Raw genomic sequence first — 26,127 nt, forward strand, 5'->3', positions numbered from 1 at the left:
GGTGTGTCTTCACAGCGTGGCGCATATTACTAAGAGTGTTAAAATTGTTTATATCACAACCATTAGTGTACTCTGTGTCACCCAGTATGCCTTGCAGTTGTGTGCGTGTTGCAGCGGAAGCCACACACAACATGATGCTGGACTGACAAGCAGTTCGTACATGCTATAGAGGGCAACAAAGTCAATGACTTCATAGCACGCCCTAATACTTGTTATCTGGGTGACTGCCGGCAGTCATTCAAGAGAATAATAGCGTCTTCTATTGTCTTCATCGCTTTGTGACACGGGTCTTAAATGGCTCTTTGAATGGCAAAGGATACCGATTCCAGAACCATGCATATCAAATATTTCCGGATGGTTCAACCTCTTTTTTCGTCATGTCACCCGCCCGACCCGCGGTTTATCCGCGGATGAGACCGCAAACCGCGCATCTCTATTAGACACATTTTTACCTGCATGCTGCCTTCCGCTGTTTCCGACATCTACAAAGCAATTATCTACCTGCTGCCACCTACTGATATGGAAGAGTATTACACGGTGACTCTGCCAAGCTCTAGACAGCACTGACACTCAACAACACCACATCATTTGCAGACTAGAATTACTGGTTTGCCAAAAATATTTTTAACCCAAATAGGTGAAATTAGATAATCTCACAGGGCACACCAGACTGTATCTCACGGCACACTAGTTTAAAAACACTGCAGTAGCTAACATAAAGGTGATCAGACAAATATAATCTATTGCTGTATAGCGAATGATTATACAGCTGCATGGAGTGCGGAATGAAGGAGTTATTGAATAGAACACCGTGGGAAGGAGCCTCAATTGACTAGGTGGAGTGGGTGGGTAGGATTGTCCATTGTCTTTCTGTCCCTCACCGACACAAACACCTCCAACTGCGTGCCAATAGTTTGGCCGACTTTCCAGACCAGTTTGTCAATCCGTTTAATGGCTGGCTCACATCCAGAGAATGTAATCAGGTTGCATTCCCAAGGATTTGCTGTATGGAGAAATAGCAGAGGGCTACCAAGAGCATGGACACCCTTGAGTGTGCTACAAAGATGTGTGCAAAAACGACATCAAACTAAGAGGCATAACTAGCGAAACCTGTGAAAGATGCACAAGTGACCGCTCACACGAGCTCCTCTCTGTTAAACAGGGTGTCACAAAAGCCGAGAAGAACAAAACCAAAACCTTGATGGCCAAAAAAGTGGGCTAGAAGGAAGGAGAAAGAATTGCAAATTCAGCTTGAATCAACGTTCACCTGCAGAGAATGACATAACATTCAAGATTTGGGTTGTCTAGTCACTTAAAGGCCTACTGAAACCCACTACTACGGACCACGCAGTCTGATAGTTTATATATCAATGATGAAATCTTGACATTGCAACACATGCCAATACGGCCGGTTTTGTTTACTAAATTGCAATTTCAAATTTCGCACGGATGTATCATGCTAAAACGTCGCAGTATGAGGACGCCTGCGCGTGACGTCATGCATTGTAGAGGACATTTTGGTCCAGCACCGTTCACAGCTATATGTTGTCTCTTTTCATGGCATGATTCCACAGTATTATGGACATCTGTGTTGCTGAAACTTTTGCAATTTGTCCAATTTAGAATGGAGACGTCAAAGAAGAAAGATGTAGGTGGGAAGTGGTGTATTGCGGCTGGCTTTAGCAACACAAACACAGCTGGTGTTTCCTTGTTTCCTTTATTACATTCCCGAAAGACGACGGTGAAGCTTTACTATGGAACGGAGCAGTCAAGCGAACATAGTTACCTACCACATGTCAACCGGCAGGTTTCGGTGAGAAAATGGTGGTAATAAGTCGGCTCTTAACGTAGACATGAGCGGAGAGCTTGCGTCTACGGCCAGCTGCGAACTCTCTTGCCTCCTCCCATCAGCTGCCCCCCCGATGCTTCCTTCGTGGAGGAAGCATCGGCTGCTTTCGCCTCGTCGAGAAACGTGGCTTCCCTCGGAGACACTGGCGGTCACCACACCCGTGGCCACACCCCTCCGACCTTCAGGTTGTACAGGTGCGACCATATAATCTCACTAAAACACTAGTAACACAATAAGCAGATAAGGGATTTTCCAGAATTATCCTAGTAAATTTGTCTAATAACATCTGAATCGCTCTTCCGTCTAGTTTTTTTGTTTTATTTTGTTCTTTTCTAGTCCTTCACTCTCACTTTCCTCATCCACAAATCTTTCATCCTCGCTCAAATTAATGGGGAAATCGTCGCTTTCTCGGTCCGAATTGCTCTCGCTGCTGGTGGCCATGTTCAGATGTGAGGAGCTCCACAACCCGTGACGTCACACGCACATCGTCTGCTACTTCCGGTAAAGGCAAGGCTTTTTTATTAGCGACCAAAAGATGAGAACTTTATCGTCGATGTTCTCTACTAAATCCTTTCAGCAAAAATATGGCAATATCGCGAAATTATCAAATATGACACATAGAATGGACCTGCTTGTCATGTCTGATCATGATTTTGTGTGACCGTGTTGCCTTGAGCATCCCCAATCTCGTTGGTTCTTGAAGCTAAGCAGTGTCCGGCCTGGTTAGTACTTGGATGGGAGACTGCTTAGGAATATCAGGTGCTGTTTGACCTTTGGACTCTTTAAATTCCTTTTTTTTTCTCACTCTGTTTTGTCACCATGACGACCAATCAGTTCACCTGTCATGTCTCACACCTGCTTTCAATCACCACGTCTCTATTTAAGCTTGTCATTTTATGTTGGTCGTCCTGGCATCATTGTGTTTCTTTTCATGCTTTGTCCATGACAATTTTTTCATGCCAAAGTCCTTGCTACTCTTGTCCAGCCATAGTAAGTGTTATTTGCATTATAGTTTGTTAAAGTGTTAGTTTTGTCTCTTTTCCCAAGTTGTGCCTCCGCAGCGAGTGCTTTTTGTTTGTACCTTTTTTTAGTTAAAATTAAATCATGTTTTACCTGAACGCCATGTTTTGAGTAGTCTGTCTGCCTTCCTGGGAGAACGACCCCGCAGCAAGCTGCGACCCCCCCATCATGACACTGCTATCCCCGTTTAAATAAGAAAATCTCATTTCAGTAGGCCTTTAAACTGTCTGAAATCTACACCATCATTTCACAAAGACGGAAAGATGCAAAAAACCAAAAAAATTACAGCCCGATGTATCATAGGTAAAATAGCTTAAAAAAATGCACATCAACAATGGATGTGTGCTTTTAAATTTTTTCAAAACACCCTGCCTAAACGGGAACTGCTCTTTTTTGTTGTTGTTGTTATTGTCCATCATTCACAATCATTATGAAAGACATGACGACGGCTGGATTTTTCAAAATTTTGCATTCCAAATATTATATAAATTTGATCAAAAGTCCTTTTACAGTGGAGCCTGTCAAGTCGTGGACTTTGGTGCAAAGCGACTGGACCGGAAACGGCGTGAAGGTAATGACATATTTTAATCTTAACTCAAAAAAAGGAACAAACAAAAGGTGCTCACAGAGGAGGTACAAAAACTTGGCTATGAAAACCAAAACTTGCACTAAGGCAAAACTATAGACAACAAAAACGAAAATACTTACTGTGACTGAGAAAGAGCATGGATCATCGGCATGGATAACATGGGTGTGTAGGAGGTGAGTAGAAGGTGATGTCGCCACGCTGACTGCCTGGCAACTGCAGGCTTAAATAGTGATGTGGTGATTAAAACAGGTGTGTGAGTTCAAATGAGTCAGGTGCGTGAGTCGTGAGGACAGGTGGACTGATTGATAATCATGGTGACAAAACAGGGAGTGAAAAAACAGGAACTGACAGAGTGCAAAAACCAAACAGAACATATATCACTAAACATGATCACCAAACATGACAAAGCCTATGGAAGCCGTTCACCTCTGCCTAGAAAGCCCTTAGAAAAAACATCCAAACACCTCCATTAGGGTTTTATATAATTTAAGTATATATTTAAAGTAGTAACAGGAATATATATTATAGCATTTAATATTTACGTATTTTGATCATTTTAGCGTACATGGCGCATTAATTTAAAAAACGCATCACCATGTTTGCTTTTTATTTTTTTCTTTGCGACTGATTTCTGCTCATTGCAGACTTCATGAGTGCCAACAAACATAATAAAATATAATTTACTCTGCATGGTCTGCTGTCATTAGGATGCCGACTGCTAGGATGTTCATATATTCCTATTTAGATGAAAAATGTCTCATAATCCCCGCAAAATAATGAGGTGGGGAAATGAGCGGACAAGCGCTGTTTGTGTCATTATCGCCAGTTCCAGGTCTTAAATGGCTGGTCAAAGTGGCCCAACTTGTCGGATTATCTCCTCTGCCATCTACTTTCCAGGTGAGAGGCATGACTTATGATCTACAGCAGCGGTCGGGAACCTTTTTGGCTGAGAGAACCATACAAGCCAAAAAATTTTAAAAGTATATCCGTGAGAGCCATATAATTTTTTTTTTTTAACACTGAATACAACTTTATGCGTGCATTTTTAAGGAAGACCAACATTTTTAGAGTATAATTAGTCTCTTATTCTTTTTAATAACATTGTTATTCTGAGGCTAACCAAAAATAAATAAAATACTTCTTATCTTTAATGCGACTTCTTGAACAGGTGCGGTAAAAACAGGATGAATGGATGAAAATGCATGAGACTGTTTTATAATTTGAATGTTATTTTTGACACTGTGATTATCAGCAGAATTATTCAATACTTATCGTGTTAAGCAATGTCAGCTAAGATTTGTCTGAGAGCCAGGTGCAGTCATCAAAAGAGCCACATCTGGCTCTAGAGCCATAGGTTCCCTACCCCTGATCTACAGTAGACTTCCAGGGAGCAGGGAAGCGAAGAAACAGCAGACCACTCGATGATGTAGACATAGGCACACAGATGGAAGTGATTATATTGCCGCTATAAATTGTTTGCATTAGAGCTTATGAAAACAATACCACTAATTATTTGTTAATATTCAAATCACAAACGGTAAATGGAGTATTATTGTCGGTGCTTTTTGAATGGTTATTTATTAGATTTTATGGGCAGAATAATGGAGCTCCCATGGTTTCCGCTGTAAGCAAACTTTTATTTTTCCAATCCAAACCTCTTTATTTGTATAGCACATTTAAACAACATAGATGTTTACAACAACATTAAAAACAACATTCAAATATCCTGAGCTCCAACAATAACTGAATAAAAAATAAAACCAATAAAAAAACAATATAAAAATAAATATGATTACAAACTATTTTAAAGAGTAAAACCAATTAAAACAATAAATAGAAATCAAAATAATAATAAAAAAAACACAGAGGACCACACAACTCACGTAGTGTTAAAAGCCAAAGAATAAAAGTGGGTCTTAAGAGAAGACTTAAAACAATCCACTGTGGGAGCAGTTCTAACATGGAGAGGCAGAGTGTTCCAGAGCTTAGGGCCGACCCCAGAGAAAGCCCTGTCTCTCCTGGTTTAAAGTCTGGTCTTGGGCACCACGAGCTGGAGATGGCTCTCGGACCTCAGAACGTGCGCAGGGGTGTATATATGGATGATGTCCGAGATATAATGAGGTGCCAGTCCATGTAAAGCTTTAAAAACAATCAGCAATGTTTTAAAATGTGCGGACCAAACGATCAGGACTTTTGCATCTTTTGACACTGGAGCAACTTAAATCCGTCGATTGGTAAGTGTTTTTTTTCGCATTAAATGTGGGTGGAAGGAAACGTAATATAGTTGCAAATGCATCTACAGGTTATCCATACATCTCTGTGCCATGTCTGCTTTAGCACCGCCGGTAAATCGCATGTTAGCATCGATTAGCGTAGCATGTTAGCATCGATTAGCTGGCAGTCAACATCAACAAAACTCACCTTTGTGATTTCGTTGACTATCGTTGCAAATGCATCTGCAGGTTATCCATACATCCCTGTGCCATGTCTGTCTTAGCATCGCCGGTAAAATGTGGAGACACTCTGGCACATTCAATGGGGGTCTGGCGGCAGACACTTTCGCATCTTCGGGCCAGTGGTGCAACTTGAATCCCTCCCTGTTAGTGTTGTTACACCCTCCGACAACACACCGTCGAGGCATGATGTCTCCAAGGTTCCAAAAAATAGTCAAAAAAACGGAAAAAAAACAGAGCTGAGACCCGGTGTTTGTAATGTGTTGAAAATGAAAATGGTGGGTGTTACCTCGGCGACGTCACATTCTGACGTCATCGCCTCCAGCGCGATAAACAGAAAGGCGTTTAATTCGCCAAAATTCACCCATTTAGAGTTCGGAAATCGGTTAAAAAAATAGATGGTCTTTTTTCTGCACCATCCAGGTATATATTGACGCTTACATAGGTCTGGTGATAATGTTCCCGTTTAAAAGTCGTGCTGCCGAGTTCTGGACTAACTGCAAACGGGGAGAGCTTTTTGGCTAATGCCAGCATAAAGTACATTGCAGTAGTCCAGGCCACTTGAAATAAAAGCATGCACAACTTGTTCAAAAAGGTTAAAAGATATAAACGGTTTTACCTTTGCTAAAAAGCGAAGATGATAAAAACACCATTTTAAAACGCCATTGACTTGTTTGTCTAGTTTAAAATCGCTGTCTATAGTGACGCAAGGCTGGTGACCTTGGGACACAAATCATATTGCTATGGTCCCAAGTCAGTGAGGGCCGGGCCAAAAACTAAAATTTCAGTTTTTCCCTCATTCATTATTAAAAAATTCTGGGCTAACCAAGCCTTGATGTCGCATAGACAGTTGAGAAGGGGGGTCAGGGGGCTGTGGCCTTTTTAAATTGGCATATAAATTTGGCAGTTGTCTGCATAAAAGTGATAAGACACTCCATGCCTCTTAAAAATCTCTCCTGTATGGAGGAGTGATAGAGCGAACAGGATGGAGCCTAGAATAGATCCCTATGCTTATTAGTTTATATTTATCAAATGCATTAAAAAAATGCCATCCGTAATGATTGTGAACGATGGGCAAAATTCCCCCAAAAAAGTGCAGGGACCTTTTAACATTTGCGCTTTATATTAGGGGTTGAGCGGAAAATATGTCATATCAAAGTTGCAGACCCATACAGTCCATATTTTCTTATTTTTATTAGTTACGCTCAATTAACTCAAACTATTGATCGAAGCAACAAAATATAAAGCTTTTTTCTAATCGATTAATCGTTGCAGTCTTAATGTCACTTCACGCCAACAAGACATTCATTTAATTCTTTTTAGATATTTATATTCTAATTTTGTGGTTACCAGCCATTTTATCTGTCATGTCTTGTGATCATATTCTGTTTAGTTATGTTCTGTTTGTTTTTGACTCCAATAGTTCCTGTTTTTGTGCACCCTGGTTTGTTTCAGTTTCCATTACAACTCATTAGTTTCACCTGCCTCATTTGTTTGAACTCACGCACCTGTCATTAATCATGTCACGATTTAAGCCTGTCATTTTCTGTTGGTCGTTGTGGTGTCATCACTCTTGTTTTTGCTCTGTCCGTGCCATAGTTTGTACTGATGTTCATTGTTCATGCTGCTCTGCTCTTTAAAAGCCGCAGTAAGTGTTGTTTGTTTTATGTTCATAGTTTATGTTTAAGTGTTAGTTTTGTTCCCTGCTTCCACTGTGAGTGCCTTTTGTTTGTAGCTTTTGAGTTAAGATTAAAATCATGTATTTACCTTCACGCCATGTCCCGTCACCTTACTTTGCATTCCAAGAAAACACACCCTACCACAGTCCCCGTTATGACATTATTACCGTTGTTCTTTTCAACATAAATTTTAATTATAGTAATTTGTTGATATTTGTTGTTCATAGTCCATCCATCCATCCATTTTCTACTGCTTATTCCCTTTTGGGGTCGCGGGGGGTGCTGGCGTCTATCTCAGCTACAATCGGGCGGAAGGCGGGGTACACCCTGGACCAGTCGACACCTCATCGCAGGGCCAACACAGATAGACAGACAACATAGACAGGCCAATTTAGTGTTGCCAATCAACCTATCCCCAGGTGCATGTTTTTGGAAGTGGGAGGAAGCCGGAGTACCCGGAGGGAACCCACGCATTCACGGGGAGAACATGCAAACTCCACACAGAAAGATCCCGAGCCTGGATTTGAACCCAGGACTGCAGGAACTTCGTATTGTGAGGCAGACACACTAACCCCTCTGCCACCGTGAAGCAGTGTGAAGCACCGTGTTGTTCATAGTATCAGGTAGATATTAGCTGATTCATGGATTATCATGTATGGCTAATAAAAATCTAAAATTATTATTATAAGTGCGGCTACTGAGGGTTCCAGCCTCCCGTGACTCTTCTGTTTCGAACTTTATTCAAAGTTCCTTGAACACACCACAATTATGTGCTACAATGCAAGATGCATAACTTTGTCTTGTGCTGCCATCCATCCATTCTACCGCTTTTCCCTTTTGGGGTTGCGGGGACAAATATATATGTTGGGGCTGTGTGTAAAATGCGTAAAAGTGAACTTTGATGACGTAATGACATCTGTGTTGAGTGAACTGTGAAGTGTTTGTTGGATTTGCTTATACCAGAACAAATGAATAATTTTCATTTTTGCATGGGGGTTACACATTCCTAATTTGATTCAAACAATCTTATTATTGAACTTCGACAGCAAAATGTGTTTTATCTTAAATTTTATGACTTTGTCTTCTTTTATAATTAATACAATTAAATGAAAGAATCCGGCGCCCGGGATCTTTCTGTGTGGAGTTTGCATGTTCTCCCTGTGACTGCGTGGGTTCCCTCCGGGTACTCCGGCTTACCTCCCACTTCCAAAGACATGCACCTGGGGATAGGTTGATTGGCAACACTAAATTGGCCCTAGTGTGTGAATGTGAGTGTGAATGTTGTCTGTCTGTGTTGTTTTGTCCTGCGATGAAGTGGCGACTTGTCCAGGGTGTACACCGCCTTCCCCCTGATTGTAGCTGAGATAGGCTCCAGCGCCCCCCGCGACCCCGAAGGGAATAAGCGGTAGAAAATAGATGGATGGAAAGAATCCATCCATCCATTCATCCATCTTCTTCCGCTTATGAAAGAAAAAAAAATCAAATCTGTACAAAAGCCAAAGGCCAAGATCATGTGCCCCCTCTAGTGGCCGTGGCCCTAAATAAGTGCATAGAGTGTTTATAAATAAATGGATGTATGGATGGATGGATACTTTATTTGTCCCATAATGTGGTTGCAGTGCAGATACAAAAAGTCCACACAAATAGGGTAAAAAAAAACACGTTCGGTATTTGAAATGTACGGAGCCCCTAAAGAGACATGGGGCAAAAAATATTTTGGGGGGGGACATTTTTTATTTTATTTTTTTTTTTAGGTATGTATCTCGTGCGCTCGAGAAACTGTCTCTTGCGCACAAGAAACTTTTGCGTTCGCACGAGATATGTATCACGTGAGCACGAGAGACCATTGGATGCGTCCGCGTGGTTGGATGTGTGTGTGAAAATGCAAGTTTAGGAGTTAATTCGGCTGTATTTCCAATTAAGACGTTCCCCCAAAACCTCCCGTGTTTCAGCAGTGTTTTCCTTCCATTGCCCTGGATCTCGACTGCCTTCCTCGTTCCTCGACTCCTCGCTCGCCCCTGGACTCTGACGTCTCTCTCTCGCCCCAGATCACCTGCCTGCCCCATGGACTGCCTCTTTCCTCGTATCTCATTCAACACTTTAGTAACACACACTTTAGTTAAATTCTACACATAGTCTTACAGCATACACACTCTTGAGTTTTGTCTCACTTCATTTCCTTAGTTTATTAGTTAGTATTGTATAGTATTATAATTTTATTCTTATTTATATAGAATATGTACATTCCCTACCCTTGGTGTCTGTTGTCGTCACCTCCCCTTGGTCAAGACACAACACTTTTGCAAAATAGTTTCGACAATGGATTGATTGATTGAAACTTTTATTAGTAGATTGCACAGTACAGTACATATTCCGTACAATTGACCACTAAATTGTAACACCCGAATAAGTTTTTCAACTTGTTTAAGTCGGGGTCCACGTAAATCAATTCATGGAGCCGTCTCCTTCCTCTTGAGTTCAACACCACTTGGGTCAAGTTCTTTAAGAATTAAGCGTACCTCTTCTTTCTTGACGTGTAATCCATCCTCCTTGTTTTTAGTGTACATCCACCTATATCCACACAGCAGGCCACTTGTTTGTAACTGCTGGTGAATGAAATCTACCACACGATCCAAAGAGGTGTATCCTTTGCGCCGAAACAGACTACATGCCTTCATAATTTGTTTTAAATGTCTTTCAGACACAATATTCCGATGACGACTTGCAAGCAAAGCAGCAATGTCCTTACAGTGAAGTCCGAGTTGGAAATACAGTCAAATGAACTCACAAACTGCCATTTTAACACACACCTCAAACCACGCGCACGCATTCAATGCTTTCTGGTGCGCACGTAATACATATCTGAAAAAAAAAAATAAATGTCCCCCCCACCCACACCCCCCTAAAAAAAAATTTCCTCATGTCCCTTTAGGGCAGGGGTCACCAACGTGGTGCCCGCGGGCACCAGGTCGCCCGTAAGGACCAGATGAGTCGCCCGCTGGCCTGTTCTAAAAATAGCTCAAATAGGAGCACTTACCAGTCAGCTGCCTCTATTTTCTTTTTTTTTTTTTATTTACTAGCAAGCTGGTCTCGCTTTGCTTGACATTTTCAATTCTAACTCTAAGAGAGACAAAACTCAAATAGAATTTGAAAATCCAAGAAAATATTTTAAAGACTTGGTCTTCACTTGTTTAAATAAATTCATTTATTTTTATACTTTGCTTCTTATAACCTTCAGAAATACAATTTTAGAGAAAAAATACAATCTTAAAAATTATTTTAGGATTTTTAAACACATATACCTTTTTACCTTTTAAATTCCTTCCTCTTCTTTCCTGACAATTTAAATCAATGTTCAAGTAAATTAATTTTTTTATTGTAAAAAATAATAAATAGATTTAAATTTAATTCTTCATTTTAGCTTCTGTTTTTTCGATGAAGAATATTTGTGAAATATTTATTCAAACTTATTATGATTAATTAAAAAACAAAAAAATTGGGTAAATCTAGAAAATTTGTAGAATCAAATTTAAATCTCATTTCAAAGTCTTTTGAATTTCTTTTAAAAATTTTGTTCTGGAAAATCTAGAAGAAATAATGATTTGTCTTTGTTAGAAATATAGCTTGGTCCAATTTGTTATATATTCTAAAAAACTGCAGATTGGACTTTAACCTATTTAAGCATGTCATCAAAATTCTAAAATCAATCTTTATCAGGAAAAATTACTAATGATGTTCCACAAATTATTTTTTTTATTTTTTCAAAAAGATTCGAATTAGCTAGTTTTTCTCGTCTTTTTTTCGGTTGAATTTTGAATTTTGACGAGTCAAAATTGAAGATAAACTATGTTTCAAAATTTAATTTTCTTTTTTTTCCTGTTTTCTACTCTTTAAAACTGTTCAATTAAGTGTTTTTCATCATTTATTCTCTACAAAAAACCTTCTGTAAAAGGAAAGAAAATGTGCGACGAATGACAGACAGAAATACCCTTTTTTTTATATATATACGGTATATGCCGCATCGCGTGGACATCGGGGGCGGTACCTCTGGATTGGCAGACCGGGGTGGTGGTTCCTCTCTTTAAGAAGGGGGACCGGAGGGTGTGTTCCAACTATCGTGGGATCACAATCCTCAGCCTTCCCGGTAAGGTTTATTCAGGTGTACTGGAGAGGAGGCTATGCCGGATAGTCGAACCTCGGATTCAGGAGGAACAGTGTGGTTTTCGTCCTGGTCGTGGAACTGTGGACCAGCTCTATACTCTCGGCAGGGTTCTTGAGGGTGCATGGGAGTTTGCCCAACCAGTCTACATGTGCTTTGTGGACTCGGGAAGTCCTGTGGGGAGTGCTCAGAGAGTATGGGGTACCGGACTGTCTTATTGTGGCGGTCCGCTCCCTGTACGATCAGTGCCAGAGCTTGGTCCGCATTGCCGGCAGTAAGTCGAACACATTTCCAGTGAGGGTTGGACTCCGCCAAGGCTGTCCTTTGTCACCGATTCTGTTCATAACTTTTATGGACAGAATTTCTAGGCGCAGTCAAGGTGTTGAGGGGTTCCGGTTTGGTAACCGCAGGATTAGGTCTCTGCTTTTTGCAGATGATGTGGTCCTGATGGCTTCATCTGACCGGGATCTTCAGCTCTCGCTGGATCGGTTCGCAGCCGAGTGTGAAGCGACCGCAATGAGAATCAGCACCTCCAAGTCCAAGTCCATGGTTCTCGCCTGGAAAAGGGTGGAATGCCATCTCCGGGTTGGGGAGGAGACCCTGCCCCAAGTGGAGGAGTTCAAGTACCTAGGAGTCTTGTTCACGAGTGAGGGAAGAGTGGATCGTGAGATTGACAGGCGGATCGGTGTGGCGTCTTCAGTAATGTGGACGTTGTACCGATCCGTTGTGGTGAAGAAGGAGCTGAGCCGGAAGGCAAAGCTCTCAATTTACCGGTCGATCTACGTTCCCATCCTCACCAATGGTCATGAGCTTTGGGTCATGACCAAAAGGATAAGATCACGGGTGAAAGCGGCTGAAATGAGTTTCCTCCGCCGGGTGGCGGGGCTCTCCCTTAGAGATAGGGTGAGAAGCTCTGCCATCCGGGAGGAACTCAAAGTAAAGCCGCTGCTCCTTCACATCGAGAGGAGCCAGATGAGGTGGTTCGGGCATCTGGTCAGGATGCCACCCGAACGCCTCCCTAGGGAGGTGTTTAGGGCACGTCCAACCGGTAGGAGGCAACGGGGAAGACCCAGGACACGTTGGGAAGATTATGTCTCCCGGCTGGCCTGGGAACGCCTCGGGATCCCCCGGGAAGAGCTAGACGAAGTGGCTGGGGAGAGGGAAGTCGGGGTTTCCCTGCTTAGGCTGTTGCCCCCGCGACCCGACCTCGGATAAGCGGAAGATGATGGATGGATGGATGGACGGTATATATAGATTTATTTATTAAAGTTAAATTGAGCAAATTGGCTATTTCTGGCAATTTATTTAAGTGTGTATCAAACTGGTAGCCCTTCGCATTAATCAGTACCCAAGAAGTAGCTCTTGGTTTCAAAAAGGTTGGTGAACCCTGCTTTAGGGGCTCCGCAGAAGTGATAGGTCGGTTTGGTATTAAAGAAGATTTCATTCTCTGGGTTAAACTTTGGTTGTCGTCCCCAGTAGCTTTGGTACATACAAATAATACACTGTCCTCGTCAAGGACGACTTGCTCCTATACATCTCGGATCCTGCTAGCTCACTCCCGGTAATCTTTGACATTCTGGAGCGGTTTGGCACACACTCTGTTTACAAACTTGCCTACCAAAAAAGTGAGCTGTTTCCAATCAATTCCTTAGCTGAATAGTTACCATGATCTTGACCTAAATGAGGTGGGAGTGTGGATGGGTGGTTTGAGTTTTAAGGGAAAGGGTGTTAATTTTTCCACACATTTTATGACTACTGGTTGTTCTAAAGCTGAGGGAAAACTCGGAAAAACGTCATGCTAATGCTACCCAGTTGTTGACTCGACCACAAATGCCAGGGATTATAACATTTTAAACATCTTCACTGCTTAGTTAATGATAACTAAACCACTTTTTGCTGATATATTCTTGTGTTCTTTCTTTGACTAAGAACCATGTACACACTGTAAAAAGTCAGTGTTCAAAAACAAGAAAAATCTGAACTGAGCAAATTTATCTCCCAATAGAACAAGAAAATGTGGCTTCTCATGACTTTCCAAAACAAGTAAAATTAGCTAACCTCAATGAACCCAAAAAATACCTTAAAGTAAGTATTGTCAGGCTTTCCCCTGACAGTTTGTCTATGTTTTAGTTTTTTCCTCTGCATTTGTCTGTTTCCTCTGTGTTTGGTATCTCCTGTCTTTAGTTTCTGTCTATTGCTCTTATTTTGTAAACTTCCTGTCTTGTTCCCTGAGTGCTGTGTTCCTCCTCAGTTGCGGCTGATTGGCACCTGGCCACACCTGTTGCCAATCATTCCGCTCCTATTTGTACCTGCTTTGTCTTGTCAGTTGCTGGATCATTGTATTGTCGTTGTCACATGTCACTCTTGTCATGCTACCTGTCATGTCATTTTGTTTCAACTACTACCTGTCGTGTTACATTTTGTCCTGCTCGTCATAGCGGTAAGCTGTTTCTGTTAGCATTAGCCATTTCCAGTTTTTCCCGTTTGCAACCGGCTAGCTTCCACGCTAGGTCCTTTTTTGTTTCTTGCTAGCTTCTATGCTAAAGACCCTTAGTTTGTTATTCTGCCCATGTGCGCGCTTTTTGTTTGTTCTTGTTCCATTATTTAAATTAAATCTTGTTTCCCATTCAATGCCTGCCTTCTTCTCTGAATCTTGGGGTTCGACACCAAATAACTTTGACAAGTATATTCTCACAAATAAGTGCACTTTTCTTGATATAAAAAAGAGACCTTTTTGCTCAATATGTTGAAAAATATTGGTAAATGAAGTAATGCTAGTGCCATTATCTTGACATAATATGTGCTCGGCATTACATTTCTTGAAACCAGCAAACTTATACTAAAAACAAATTTATTGTTCATATTGGAAAGGCAACCGCTTGTTACTCTGTCCACTAGCCGCTCAGGCAAATCTAAAAATGGTCTAAAAATGCATTTTTTCCATCGACAACATGACATCATCGCGCCAACTGCGTGCTCTTTCAGTCAATTAGTGCGCATGTATACAGCCTGACCCCCGGCAAAAAGGTTTTTAATTGTAATTTTGAGGAATTTATCTGAATGAGCATGAACTATTTCTGTTTAAAATTGTTTGAAATGTTAAATGTTTAAATATAAACTGTCAGTTTACAAACTGTACTACGATATGAGTATCTATTTTCTATTGTTTCATTAAAAATAAAACAGCAAAGTCCATTCGGCTGATCTGTTTTAATTATGAGACACAATTGTGTCAAAGTCATGATTTTTTTTTTTTATTCATGCTTGAAATAAGAAATTATTACTTTAAAAAAGTAGTTTTATACTTGTAAGTGTTGATGACACAGCTTTGCAACAGTCGATATTCTAGTTTCAAGCATGTTTTACTCTATATAGGTCATCAAATCTCAGCGACAAACTGTAATATCTTACTGAGATCATTAAGGACCAAAACCTATAAAAGAAGTAAAACACTTACAATCCGCTTAGTGGGAATAATTATCTTATCAAACAGAAAATAAGCAAATATCACCCTTATTTGAGATATTTAATCTTACTTGGATTTCAGTTTTTGCAGTGCACGTAAAGCACTTATTGGTACATTGTTATGTAAAAATATTATGGTTTGACTTCAAATACTGGTCACAAATATCCAATGATGTGTGTTATATTAATAAATATGAGAATTATTGCATTCCATTCAAGGGTCAGAAACTCCAAACTTTAGGAACCAATTTTAATTTTAATTTAATGATACATTTGTGTAAGAACCACAAGTATTAAATGGTAATGGTGCAATATCGGGAGATACGGTATCCTGGGTGTTTAAAAACCAACAATGTTCAATCCGATCCACTTTATTTATATAGCACATTTAAAAAACAATGTTTCCAAAGTGCTGCACAGCCATGTTAAAAACAATATTTAAAAAAATTATGCTCCACCAATGACTGAATAAAAACATAAAAAAGAAATATAAAACCAATATATAAAAAAAAACAATATAAAAACAAATATGATTTAAAACAATTTTAAAGGGTAAAATCAGTTAAAACAGTAAAATAGAAATCAAAGTGTATAAAAAACACAGAGGACAGAGGACCACACAACTCACGTTGTGTTAAAAGCCAAAGAATAAAAGTGGGTCTTGAGACGAAACTTAAAACACTCCACTGTGTTCACTAAATTGAACACAAAACCGTAAAAACATCCGCACAGTGGATTTTGTGAACCTTTCCACCCCCAATATATACAAATAAAATATCTGTGTTGGCCCTGTGATGAGGTGGTGACTTGTCCAGGGTGTACACCGCCTTCTGCCCAAATGCAGCTTAGATAGGCTCCAGATACCCCCGTGACCCCAAAAAGGACAAGCGGTAGGAAATGGATGGATGGATGGATGGTGTGAAGAATTTACTGACTTTAAAATTGTACTGTTTCGACTTGCACTTTTTTCTGTCTATTTGAAAAAGTCACTATAAAGAGTTGGATTAAAAAACACATACGGGTTAAGTAAACGTGTTATTTTCAAATACTTCTTAATCTTATTTGTTTTCTGCCTCCCCCGTCTGCTCGTCAATGGTACAACCCCCGTTTCCATATGAGTTGGGAAATTGTGTTAGATGTAAATAAAAAACAGAATACAATGATTTGCAAATCTTTTTCAACCCATATTCAGTTGAATATGCTACAAAGACAACATATTTGATGTTGAAACTGATAAACATTTTTTTTTGCAAATAGTCATTAACTTTGAAATTTGATGCCAGCAACACGTAACAAAGAAGTTGGGAAAGGTGGCAATAAATACTGATAAAGTTGAGGAATGCTCATCAAACACTTATTTGGAACATCCCATAGGTGTGCATGCTAATTGGGAACTGGTGCGTGCCATGACTGGGTATAAAAACAGCTTCCCAAAAAATGCTCAGTCTTTCACAAGAAAGGATGGGGCGAGGTACACCCTTTTGCCAACAACTGCTTGAGCAAATAGTCAAACAGTTACAGAACAACGTTTCTCAAAGTGCAATTGCAAGAAATTTAGGGATTTCAACATCTACGGTCCATAATGTCATCAAAAGTTTCAGAGAATCTTGAGAAATCACTCCACGTAAGCGGCATGGCCGGAAACCGACATTGAATGACCGTGACCTTCGATCCCTCAGACAGCACTGTATCAAAAACCGACATCAATCTCTAAAGGATATCACCACATGGGCTCAGGAACACTTCAGAAAACCACTGTCACTAAATACAGTTTGTCGCTACATCTGTAAGTGCAAGTTAAAGCTCTACTATGCAAAGCCATTTATCAACAACATCCAGAAACGCAGAGATTTTGGGCTTCTCTGGGCCCAAAATCATCTAAGAGGGACTGATGCAAAGTGGAAAAGTGTTCTGTAGTCTGACGAGTCCATATTTCAAATTGTTTTTGGAAATATTCAACATCCGGATCAAAGGTGAAGCGAACCATCCAGACTGTTATCGACGCAAAGTTCAAAAGCCAGCCTCTGTGATGGTCTGGGGGTGTATTAGTGCCCAAGGCAGGTGTAACTTACACATCTGTGAAGGCACCATTAATGCTGAAAGGTACATACAGGTTTTGGAACAACATATGCTGCTAAGCGCTGTCTTTTTCATGGATGCCCCTGCTTACTTCAGCAAGACAATGCCAAGCCACATTCAGCACGTTACAACAGCGTGGCTGCGTAAAAAAGAGTGCGGGTACTTTCCTGGCCCGTCTGCAGTCCAGACCTGTCTCCCATCGAAAATGTGTGGCGCATTATGCGGACTGTTGAACGACTGAAACTCTACATAAAACAAGAATGGTAAAGAATTCCACTTTCAAAGCTACAAGTACTTTCCTCAGTTGGCAAACGTTTATTGAGTGTTGTTTAAAGAAAAGGTGATGTAACACAGTGGTGAACATGCCCTTTCCCAACTACTTTGGCACGTGTTGCAGCCACGAAATTCTGAGTTGGTTATTATTTGCAAAAAAAAAATAAAGTTTATGAGTTTGAACATCAACTTTCTTGCTTTTGTAGTGCATTCAATTGCATATGGGTTGAAAGGGACTTGCAAATCATTGTATTCTGTTTTTATTTACTTCTAAATAAAATTTCCCAAATCAAATGGAAACAGGTTTTGTATTTGTTCTCTGCCTCCCCCGTCTGCATGTCACTGGTATTAGCGCTCCTGTATAATAACTGTATAAATATCCTGTTTGTCATGTAGGACCCATATAACATGGAGCGAGTGTTCTGGCTGCTTCTGGGAGGAAACGGTGCTTCGGTGAAGAAAATCATGGAAGAGTTCCGGCATTCACATGCACATACTCTGCTCGAAAACCACCACAAGCTGGTATCCACCGTTTGGAGATGTTTCTTTAATGTTGATAATGAGGCGTTTAATCTGCAGTGTTGTTGTCCCTTTTGCTTTTGTACTCCTAGTTATGTCATCATTTGTCTACTGGGACAGTGAATGATGACGGCATATTGGAGACCATGAGGAGATGCTGGGAGGAAAACCAGTATGTTGTGTGTCCCCACACAGCTGTGGCTGTATGGCATCACTACAACTGTCCTCACGATCCAGCTGTTAACAGGTCAGACTTTTTTACATTCAAGCACAGTGTGTCCATATTTAGTACTGTTATTCCCCTTACTGTTACATTACCAGGACACCCTAGTTGTGTCTGTGTGTATTATTTTGGAGTTTTGCTTTCTAGGACAGGGTAGACAGATCCAAATATCACTAGAATTGATAACAAGGGTTGTAGCGTTTTCCCGATTTCTGTAATGTCATTATTGGCTTTATTTTAACAAAATATCTTACGGTACATCAAACATATCTTTTTTATTGCAATTTTGTCCTTACATAAAATAGTGACCATACAAGGCAAATTGTATTTTATTAGTAAGTAAGCAAACAAAGGCTCCTAATTTAGCTGCTGACGTATGAAGTAAAATATTGTGTCATTTTCCATTCTATTATTTTGTCCACATTATTAAGGACAAGTTGTTCAAAATGGGGCTTCACGGTGGCAGAGGGGTTAGTGCGTCTGCCTCACAATACGAAGGTCCTGCAGTCCTGGGTTCAAATCCAGGCTCGGGATCTTTCTGTGTGGAGTTTGCCTGTTCTCTCCGTGAATGCGTGGGTTCCCTCCGGGTACTCCGGCTTCCTCCCACTTCCAAAGACATGCACCTGGGGATAGGTTGATTGGCAACACTAAATTGGCCCTAGTGTGTCAATAATGTGAGTGTGAATGTTGTCTGTCTATCTGTGTTGGCCCTGCGATGAGGTGGCGACTTGTCCAGGGTGTACCCCGCCTTCCGCCCGATTGTAGCTGAGATAGGCGCCACCGCCCCCCGCGACCCCGACCGGGAATAAGCGGCAGAAAATGGATGGATGGATGGAAGTTGTTCAAAATGAATTATTAATCTACTTGTTCATTTACTGTACATGTCTGCTTACTTTCTCTTTTAATATGTTATATCTACACTTTTTTTTTTATTATGAATTTATTTATCAAGCCAACAAAGCAACACACAACAATACCACAACAATGCAATCCAACTCCAAAACCAAACCCGACCCGGCAACACTCAGAGCAATTGAGGACTCACAAACACGACACGGTACAATCCAAAAGTAGTGAAACAAAAATGAACACTATCAATATTAGTAACAATTTCAAAACATCAGTGATTGAAAATCCCTCATTGATATCATCATTAAAAAGGTTAATACAAAAAAATAAATGAACAATAGTGTCACAGTGGCTTACACTTGCATCGCAACTCACAAGCCCGACAACACACCGCGCCCAACACTTTACACAAAGATATAATGAGTCATATTTCGGTTCCTTTAATACCCAAAACAAATTTGAATAATGGTTCCCATATTCCAATATATGACTCATTATTATCTAAACTAAATGCAGTTTTTTATACTGATATCATCCCCATAGCTTGTGTATACCAGTCAGTATGTGTTAGACTATCAACATCTATCCATTTTTTTAATATTACCCTTTTTGTTATTATACATATTGAAAGAAATGCATTTTTACTCTTTGATGACACGTTACTAAATTGATGGAGATCCCCAAGAATACAAGTTTGCAATGTCATTGGGATGTTTACATTAAGGAATGTGATTGCTTCTTTTGTTGTTTTCAACCATAACTCTTTTATTCTCTGACGTTCCCACAATAAATGAACAAGAGTTCCCTCAGCTGCCTGACACTTCGTACATAACTTGCTATCTACTACACCAATGAGAAGATGTAAAATACAATCTATTCAATATCTTAAATTGAGTCATCTTATCTTTAATGTTTCTAAAGGGCTTATTGGCATTTTTCCAAATATCATTCCATGATACGTCTCTTTCATCTAAAATGTTTAAGTCCATCATCCATTTCCGAACACATGCATCATTTGCATTTCTAGTGTGGTGTTAATTTATTATTCCATAAAATAGTTAAATTAATTTCTTAAATGTATCATGGTTAAAAAATGCATCTCCCAGTTCATGGCTACTTAAAGACATACTTTCAGAGGATATGCATTTATTTACAGCGTGTTTTAAAGAGATAAAATTTAAAAAATTATTTCTGGCATTATATTGATCAACTAAATTATTGAACTGTTTAAGAGTTTTTATTAATAATATGATGTTTAGTAATACCTCTGTCCAATCCAATCCACTTTATTTCTATAGCACATTTAAACAACAATAACGTTTCCAAAGTGCTGCACAGCCATGTTAAAAACAATATTAAAAAAACAATATTATGCTTTACCAATGACTGAATAAACTGTCTTTCCATGTTGTCCATTTAACCAAATGTTTATTAATTATTAGTATTTTCTGATTAATTATTAGTATTTTCTGACACAGTTTTAAAATGTTAAAGGTGGCTTCTATTGGGCTCTGCCTCAATCTACACTTCTGTTCAAATATAATAATCACTTATTCTTCTGTTGTTTGGATGCTTTACATTAGTTTTGGATGATACCACAATTGTAGGTATCAATCCGATACCAGGTAGTTACATGATCACACATTGGTCATATTCAAAGTCCTCATGTGTCTAGGGACATATGTCCGGAGTTTATAAACATAATATTAAAAAAAAAAAAAAAAGATTTTGTGACGCTAAAATCATAGTATCGACTAAATACGTTCCTGTACTTGGTATCATTACAGTGGATGTCAGGTGTAGATCCACCCATGGCGTTTGTTTAAATTGTGACGCCGGTGAGTTACAATGTGTAATGAAGCAAGTTTAGCCATTCCTCGTCCTCCAGAGATGATACTTTTAAGAAAGTTACTTTATTTGTCGCACGGAGGCGAGGATTAGTGGTTTAGAAGTAACTGAAACACTGCAGACTGCGGTGAACTTTAGCCGCTAGCTAGCTAACCATGTCTTAAAGCACCTCTTCCTGAGGGCGTTTCAATGTTATAGTTTCACTTTTATCGTTAGTTTTTAAGCCAAAATGCGTCTGTTCTCCCTTTTCTGTCTACACCAGGCAGTTTTTAAGCCAAAAATGCGTCTGTTTCTCCTTTTCGGTCTACATCTGGCCTGGGCATTTATTTTCTCTCAGGGGCCACAATTAGAGAAAAAAATGTGTGGGGGCCGGTATGTCTATCTATGTATGTACTGTATATGTGTATATATATATATATATATATATATATATATATATATATATATATATATATATATATATATTTATATATACACACAGTATATTGTCACACCTGTACTTGGATTTGTTTTGCTTCTTCCACGCAAAGGATTATTGGCACGAGCCAGACGAGAATTCAGGTACATCTTTTTTTTTTTAAACATTATTATAAAAAATAAACAAACTAAGGGCGCTCACAAGGAGGTACAGAACTTGGCCACAAAATACAAACAAGAAAACAAAAACACTTGCGCAATGGCATGAATGAACTATGGACATAAACAAAAGGACTTAGCACAAAAGCATTTAACTCTGACTATATTCAACAACTTACATGAAGTGGAACTAAGGTGTTAAGTCTGCTTGCTACCTCCGTTTGGTCTGTAATGAGGGAGTCACCCTCCTTGATGTTGGTGAGTCTGGTTTTAAGTTTCTGGCTGCATCCAGGAAGCTGGTTGTTGAGAATTTTCCAGAGCACACGTAACTTATTTGTGTTTTCCTCTTTTGTCGTTGATGTAATTTTTTTTTTTAAGGATTTAATCAGGTTGTTTGTCTTATTTCTTAATTTATTGCATTGCTTTTTGAGCGTTTAAAGGAGTCATTTGAGGTTGTTATTATTATTGGGTTGTTTATTTACTTCGGTTCTACACTTTTGATACTCGAAGTATTTTCTGTCTCTGTCTTTTATGGCAGCTATTAGGTCTGGATTGATCCATGGTTCAGAGCAGGCTTTGATCCTGACTGTTCTCACGGGAGCCATATCATTTAGTATCGCTAGGAACTAAAGATGCGCGGATAGGCAATTATATCATCCGCAACCGCATCACCAAAGTCGTCATCCACCCGCCGTCCACCCGAACCAACATTTTATCAGAACCGCAACCGCCCGCCACCCGCACGTTGAATTACATCAGAGGTTGGCCACCTTTACCACTCAAAGAGCTATTTAAACCCGTGTCACAAAGTGAAGAAGACAATAGGAGACACAAACATTCTCTAGAATGACTGCCGGCAGTCCCCCAATTTAGATGTATTAGGGCGTGCTATCAAGCCATTGGCTTTGTCGCCTTCTACAGCATGTACGATCTGCTTGTCAGTCCAGGTACATGTTGTGAGTGGCTTCCGTAGACACACGCACACGACTGCAAGGCATACTGGGTGACACAGAGTACACTAATGGTTGTGAAGCCACACCAAACAAGAATGACAAACACATTTCGGGAGAACATCCTCACAGTAACACAACCTAAAGACAACACAACAAATACCCAGAATCCTTTGCATCCGTGAGAAATCCTGAATATAATTTACACCCCCTCACCCCTAAACCCGCCCACCTTACCGACGCACGGGGAGGGGGGGGGGGTTGCTGCTAGCGGTGTGTATAAAATAGTCAAGGTTTGTCATGGATGCAAAGGATTCTGGGTATTTGTTGTGTTGCGTTTATGTTGTGTTACTGTGAGGATGTTCTCCCGAAATGTCTTTGTCATTCTTGTTTGGTGTGGCTTTACAGCGTGGCGCATATTACTAAGTGTTACAACCATTAGTGTACTCTGTGTCACCCAGTATGCCTTGCAGTCGTGTGCGTGTGTCTGCGGAAGCCACACACAACATGTTGCTGAACTGACAAGTAGATTGTACATGCTGTAGAGGGCGTCAAAGGCAAAGGCTTCAGAGCACGCCTTGATAATTATTAATTGGGTGACTGCCGGCAGAGACTTTTGAGAATGTTAACGTCTCCTATTGTCTTCTTCGCTTTGTGACACGGGTCCTAAATGGCTCTTTAAATGGTAAAAGATACCGATCCCTGAACCATGTATATCAAATAATTCCGAATGGTTCAAGCGCCACCCGCCCGAATCTAATTAAAATCTATTTTTTCATCACGTCACCCGCCTGACCCGGCTTATCCGCGGACTCCGCGGATGAAAACGCAAACCGCGCATCTCTACTAGGAACGCTGTTTTGAAGCAATCCCAAGCATGACAAAAAGAACAAAAGCTAATATGCAAAACTAACTAAACTTGGGTCAGAGTTGCAAGACGTGCAAACTACTATTAGTACATACCAAACTGGATGGCACTGGAAATAGCCAAGAAGGTAAGAAGCATACATTCAAGGAGCATAGGGGTCTTCATACGAGGAGTGGAATTGCCGAGTGCCATCCAGCTATCGAAGTGCTGCTTAAATAGTGTCGGGAAGATTGGACACAGCTGTGCACGTCTCACAACTCACAGGGAAACACAGGAACTCTAGGAAGAAGACAAACAATAAGAGCCAGGTCTGCTGCACCAACAAACGCAAACTGAACACAAACCACAAGGTGGCAGCAGGCGGTGACAGTTATACCGTGATGCGTTCACATGCAGTCAGTCAATGTCATTGACGTTTGAAGCATGCGTGTTGCAAGTTATCTTACAGCAGCAGAGTTCAATGCATGCAAAATATTTTGGCCAAATGAAGGAGCACAGTACACCCACACTCCCCAATCACATTTGTGTTTATTCTAGTGCCATGAATTAATAATTTAAAATTTTTAGATAATAATCCTGAAACGCTGTTCCTAAATGACATTAATGCTAATAAAAAAAATCTGCAATAATATATTTTATAGACAAAACGTTTTATACTGTATCCAATGCTTGTGCGACAGCACACATCTCATTGTGCAAAATGTGAACGTTTTTAGGTTGAACAAAATGTGATCTCTGAAAGGGGTTCATATCTTGACTTCTTCCACACAGGAACCCCTCCCAGACATTCAACATACATTTAATGAAAAACATGTCAAAGTTGCCACTGACAGTTTGTTTGTGTTTTAGTTTCTCCTCTGTGTGTTTAGTATTTTTGGTCCTTAGTTCCTGTTTAGTGCTCTTATTTTTGTTCAGCTTCCATGTTTGTCTCCCTTTGTCCTGTTTTCACTCAGCTGTGGCTGATTCGCATCTGGTCACACCTGATGTCAATCAGCCAGCTCCTATTTGTACCTGCTTTGTCTTGTGTCAGTGGCTGGATCATTCCGTCAAAGTTAGTTGGTAATGAACCCCAAGATGCAGAGACGGAGGCAGGCATATGAAAACATGATTTAATTCAAACTAAACAAGAACAAACAAAAAGCACGCACGTGGGCGGAATAACAAACTAAGGGAGCTAGCACTGGAAGCTACAAAACAAAAAGGAACTTTAGCATGGAAGCTAGTGGATAGCAAACAGAAAAACTGGAAATAACTAATGGTTAACAAGAACAGTTTACCGCTACGAGGACCAGGACCAAAATGTAGCACGACGGGTAATAGCTGAAAAGAATCACATCGACACGACAAGAACAACGTATGGCAACAACAAGTCCGAATGACAATACAATGATCCAGCACTGACTGGAGGAACAAAGCAGGTAAAATAGGAGCTGGCCGATTGACATCAGGTGTGACCAGATGCCAATCAGCCGCAGCTGAGTGAAAACAGGACACAGGGAGACAAACAGGAAGCTGAACCAAAATAAGAGCACTAAACAGGAACTAAGGACCGAAATGACTGCTGTTATTTGATCATTATAATAAAACATTCAACTTGTTATTATGTCAGCTTTGGGACAGGTGTGTTGCTGGTGTGGCGACGGTGTGCACGTCTGATGTTGCTCACATGTAGTCCACCGAATTCTCAGGGAGTTTGTGCAATTGATCAGACACAGCGAAAATTAGAGGGAACATTGGTTATTATTGGAGATGTCCGGGCCCTGCAATGAGGTGGCGACTTGTCCAGGGTGTACGCCGCCTTCCACCCGATTGTAGCTGAGTTAGGCACCAGCGACCCAAAAAGGGAATAAGCGGTAAAAAATGGATGGATGGATGGATGGATGGATGGATGGATGGAGATATCGGCAGTCCGATATTATCGGCCGATAAATGTTTTAACATTTAATATCGGAAATTATCGGCATCAGTTTCAAAAACTATAATTTATGACTTTTTAAAACGCCGCTGTACGGAGTGGTACACGGACGTAGGGAGAAGTACAGAGCGCCAATAAACCTTATAGCCACTGCCTTTGTGTGACGGCCCAATCACATAATATCTACTGCTTTTCATACACACATGTGAATGCAAGGCATATTTGGCCAACAGCCATACAGGTCAGACTGAGGGTGGCCGTATAAACAACTTTAACATTGTTACAAATATGCGCCACACTGTGAACCCACACCAAACAAAAATGACAAACACATTTCGGGAGAACATCCGCACTGTAACACAACATAAACACAACAGAACAAATACCCAGATTCCCTTGCAGCACTAACTCTTCCGGGACTCTACAATACACACCCCCGCTACCACCTACCCCCCCCCCCCACCCCCACCCCCACCTCAACCTCCTCATGCTCTCTCAGGGAGAGCATGTCCCAAATTCCAAGCTGCTGTTTTGAGGCATGTTAAAACAAATAATGCACTTTGTGACTTCAATAATAAATATGGCAGTGCCATGTTGGCATTTTTTTCCATAACTTTAGTTGATTTATTTTGGAAAACCTTGTTACATTGTTTAATGCATCCAGCTGGGCATCAGAACAAAATTAGGCATAATAGTGTGTTAATTCCACCACTGTATATAACGGTATCAGCTGATATCGGAATCAGTAATAAAGAGTTGGATAATATCGGAATATTGGACATCGGCAAAAAAGCCATTATCGGACATCTCTAG

General features: G+C 40.4%; 1 protein-coding gene across 1 annotated transcript in view; it reads left to right on the plus strand.

Annotated features, from left to right (window-relative positions):
- thnsl2 (threonine synthase-like 2) overlaps positions 1 to 26,127 on the plus strand; it is a 78,537-nt gene that overhangs the window by 50,071 nt on the left and 2,339 nt on the right. The window contains exons 7-8 of the mRNA XM_061876797.1: positions 17,963 to 18,088; positions 18,178 to 18,332. Coding sequence (XP_061732781.1) covers positions 17,963 to 18,088; positions 18,178 to 18,332 — 281 coding nt within the window. The remainder of the gene's footprint in view (positions 1 to 17,962; positions 18,089 to 18,177; positions 18,333 to 26,127) is intronic.

This window comes from Nerophis ophidion, linkage group LG17, assembly GCF_033978795.1.
Source record: "Nerophis ophidion isolate RoL-2023_Sa linkage group LG17, RoL_Noph_v1.0, whole genome shotgun sequence".
In the NCBI taxonomy this organism is placed as follows: Eukaryota; Metazoa; Chordata; class Actinopteri; order Syngnathiformes; family Syngnathidae; genus Nerophis; species Nerophis ophidion.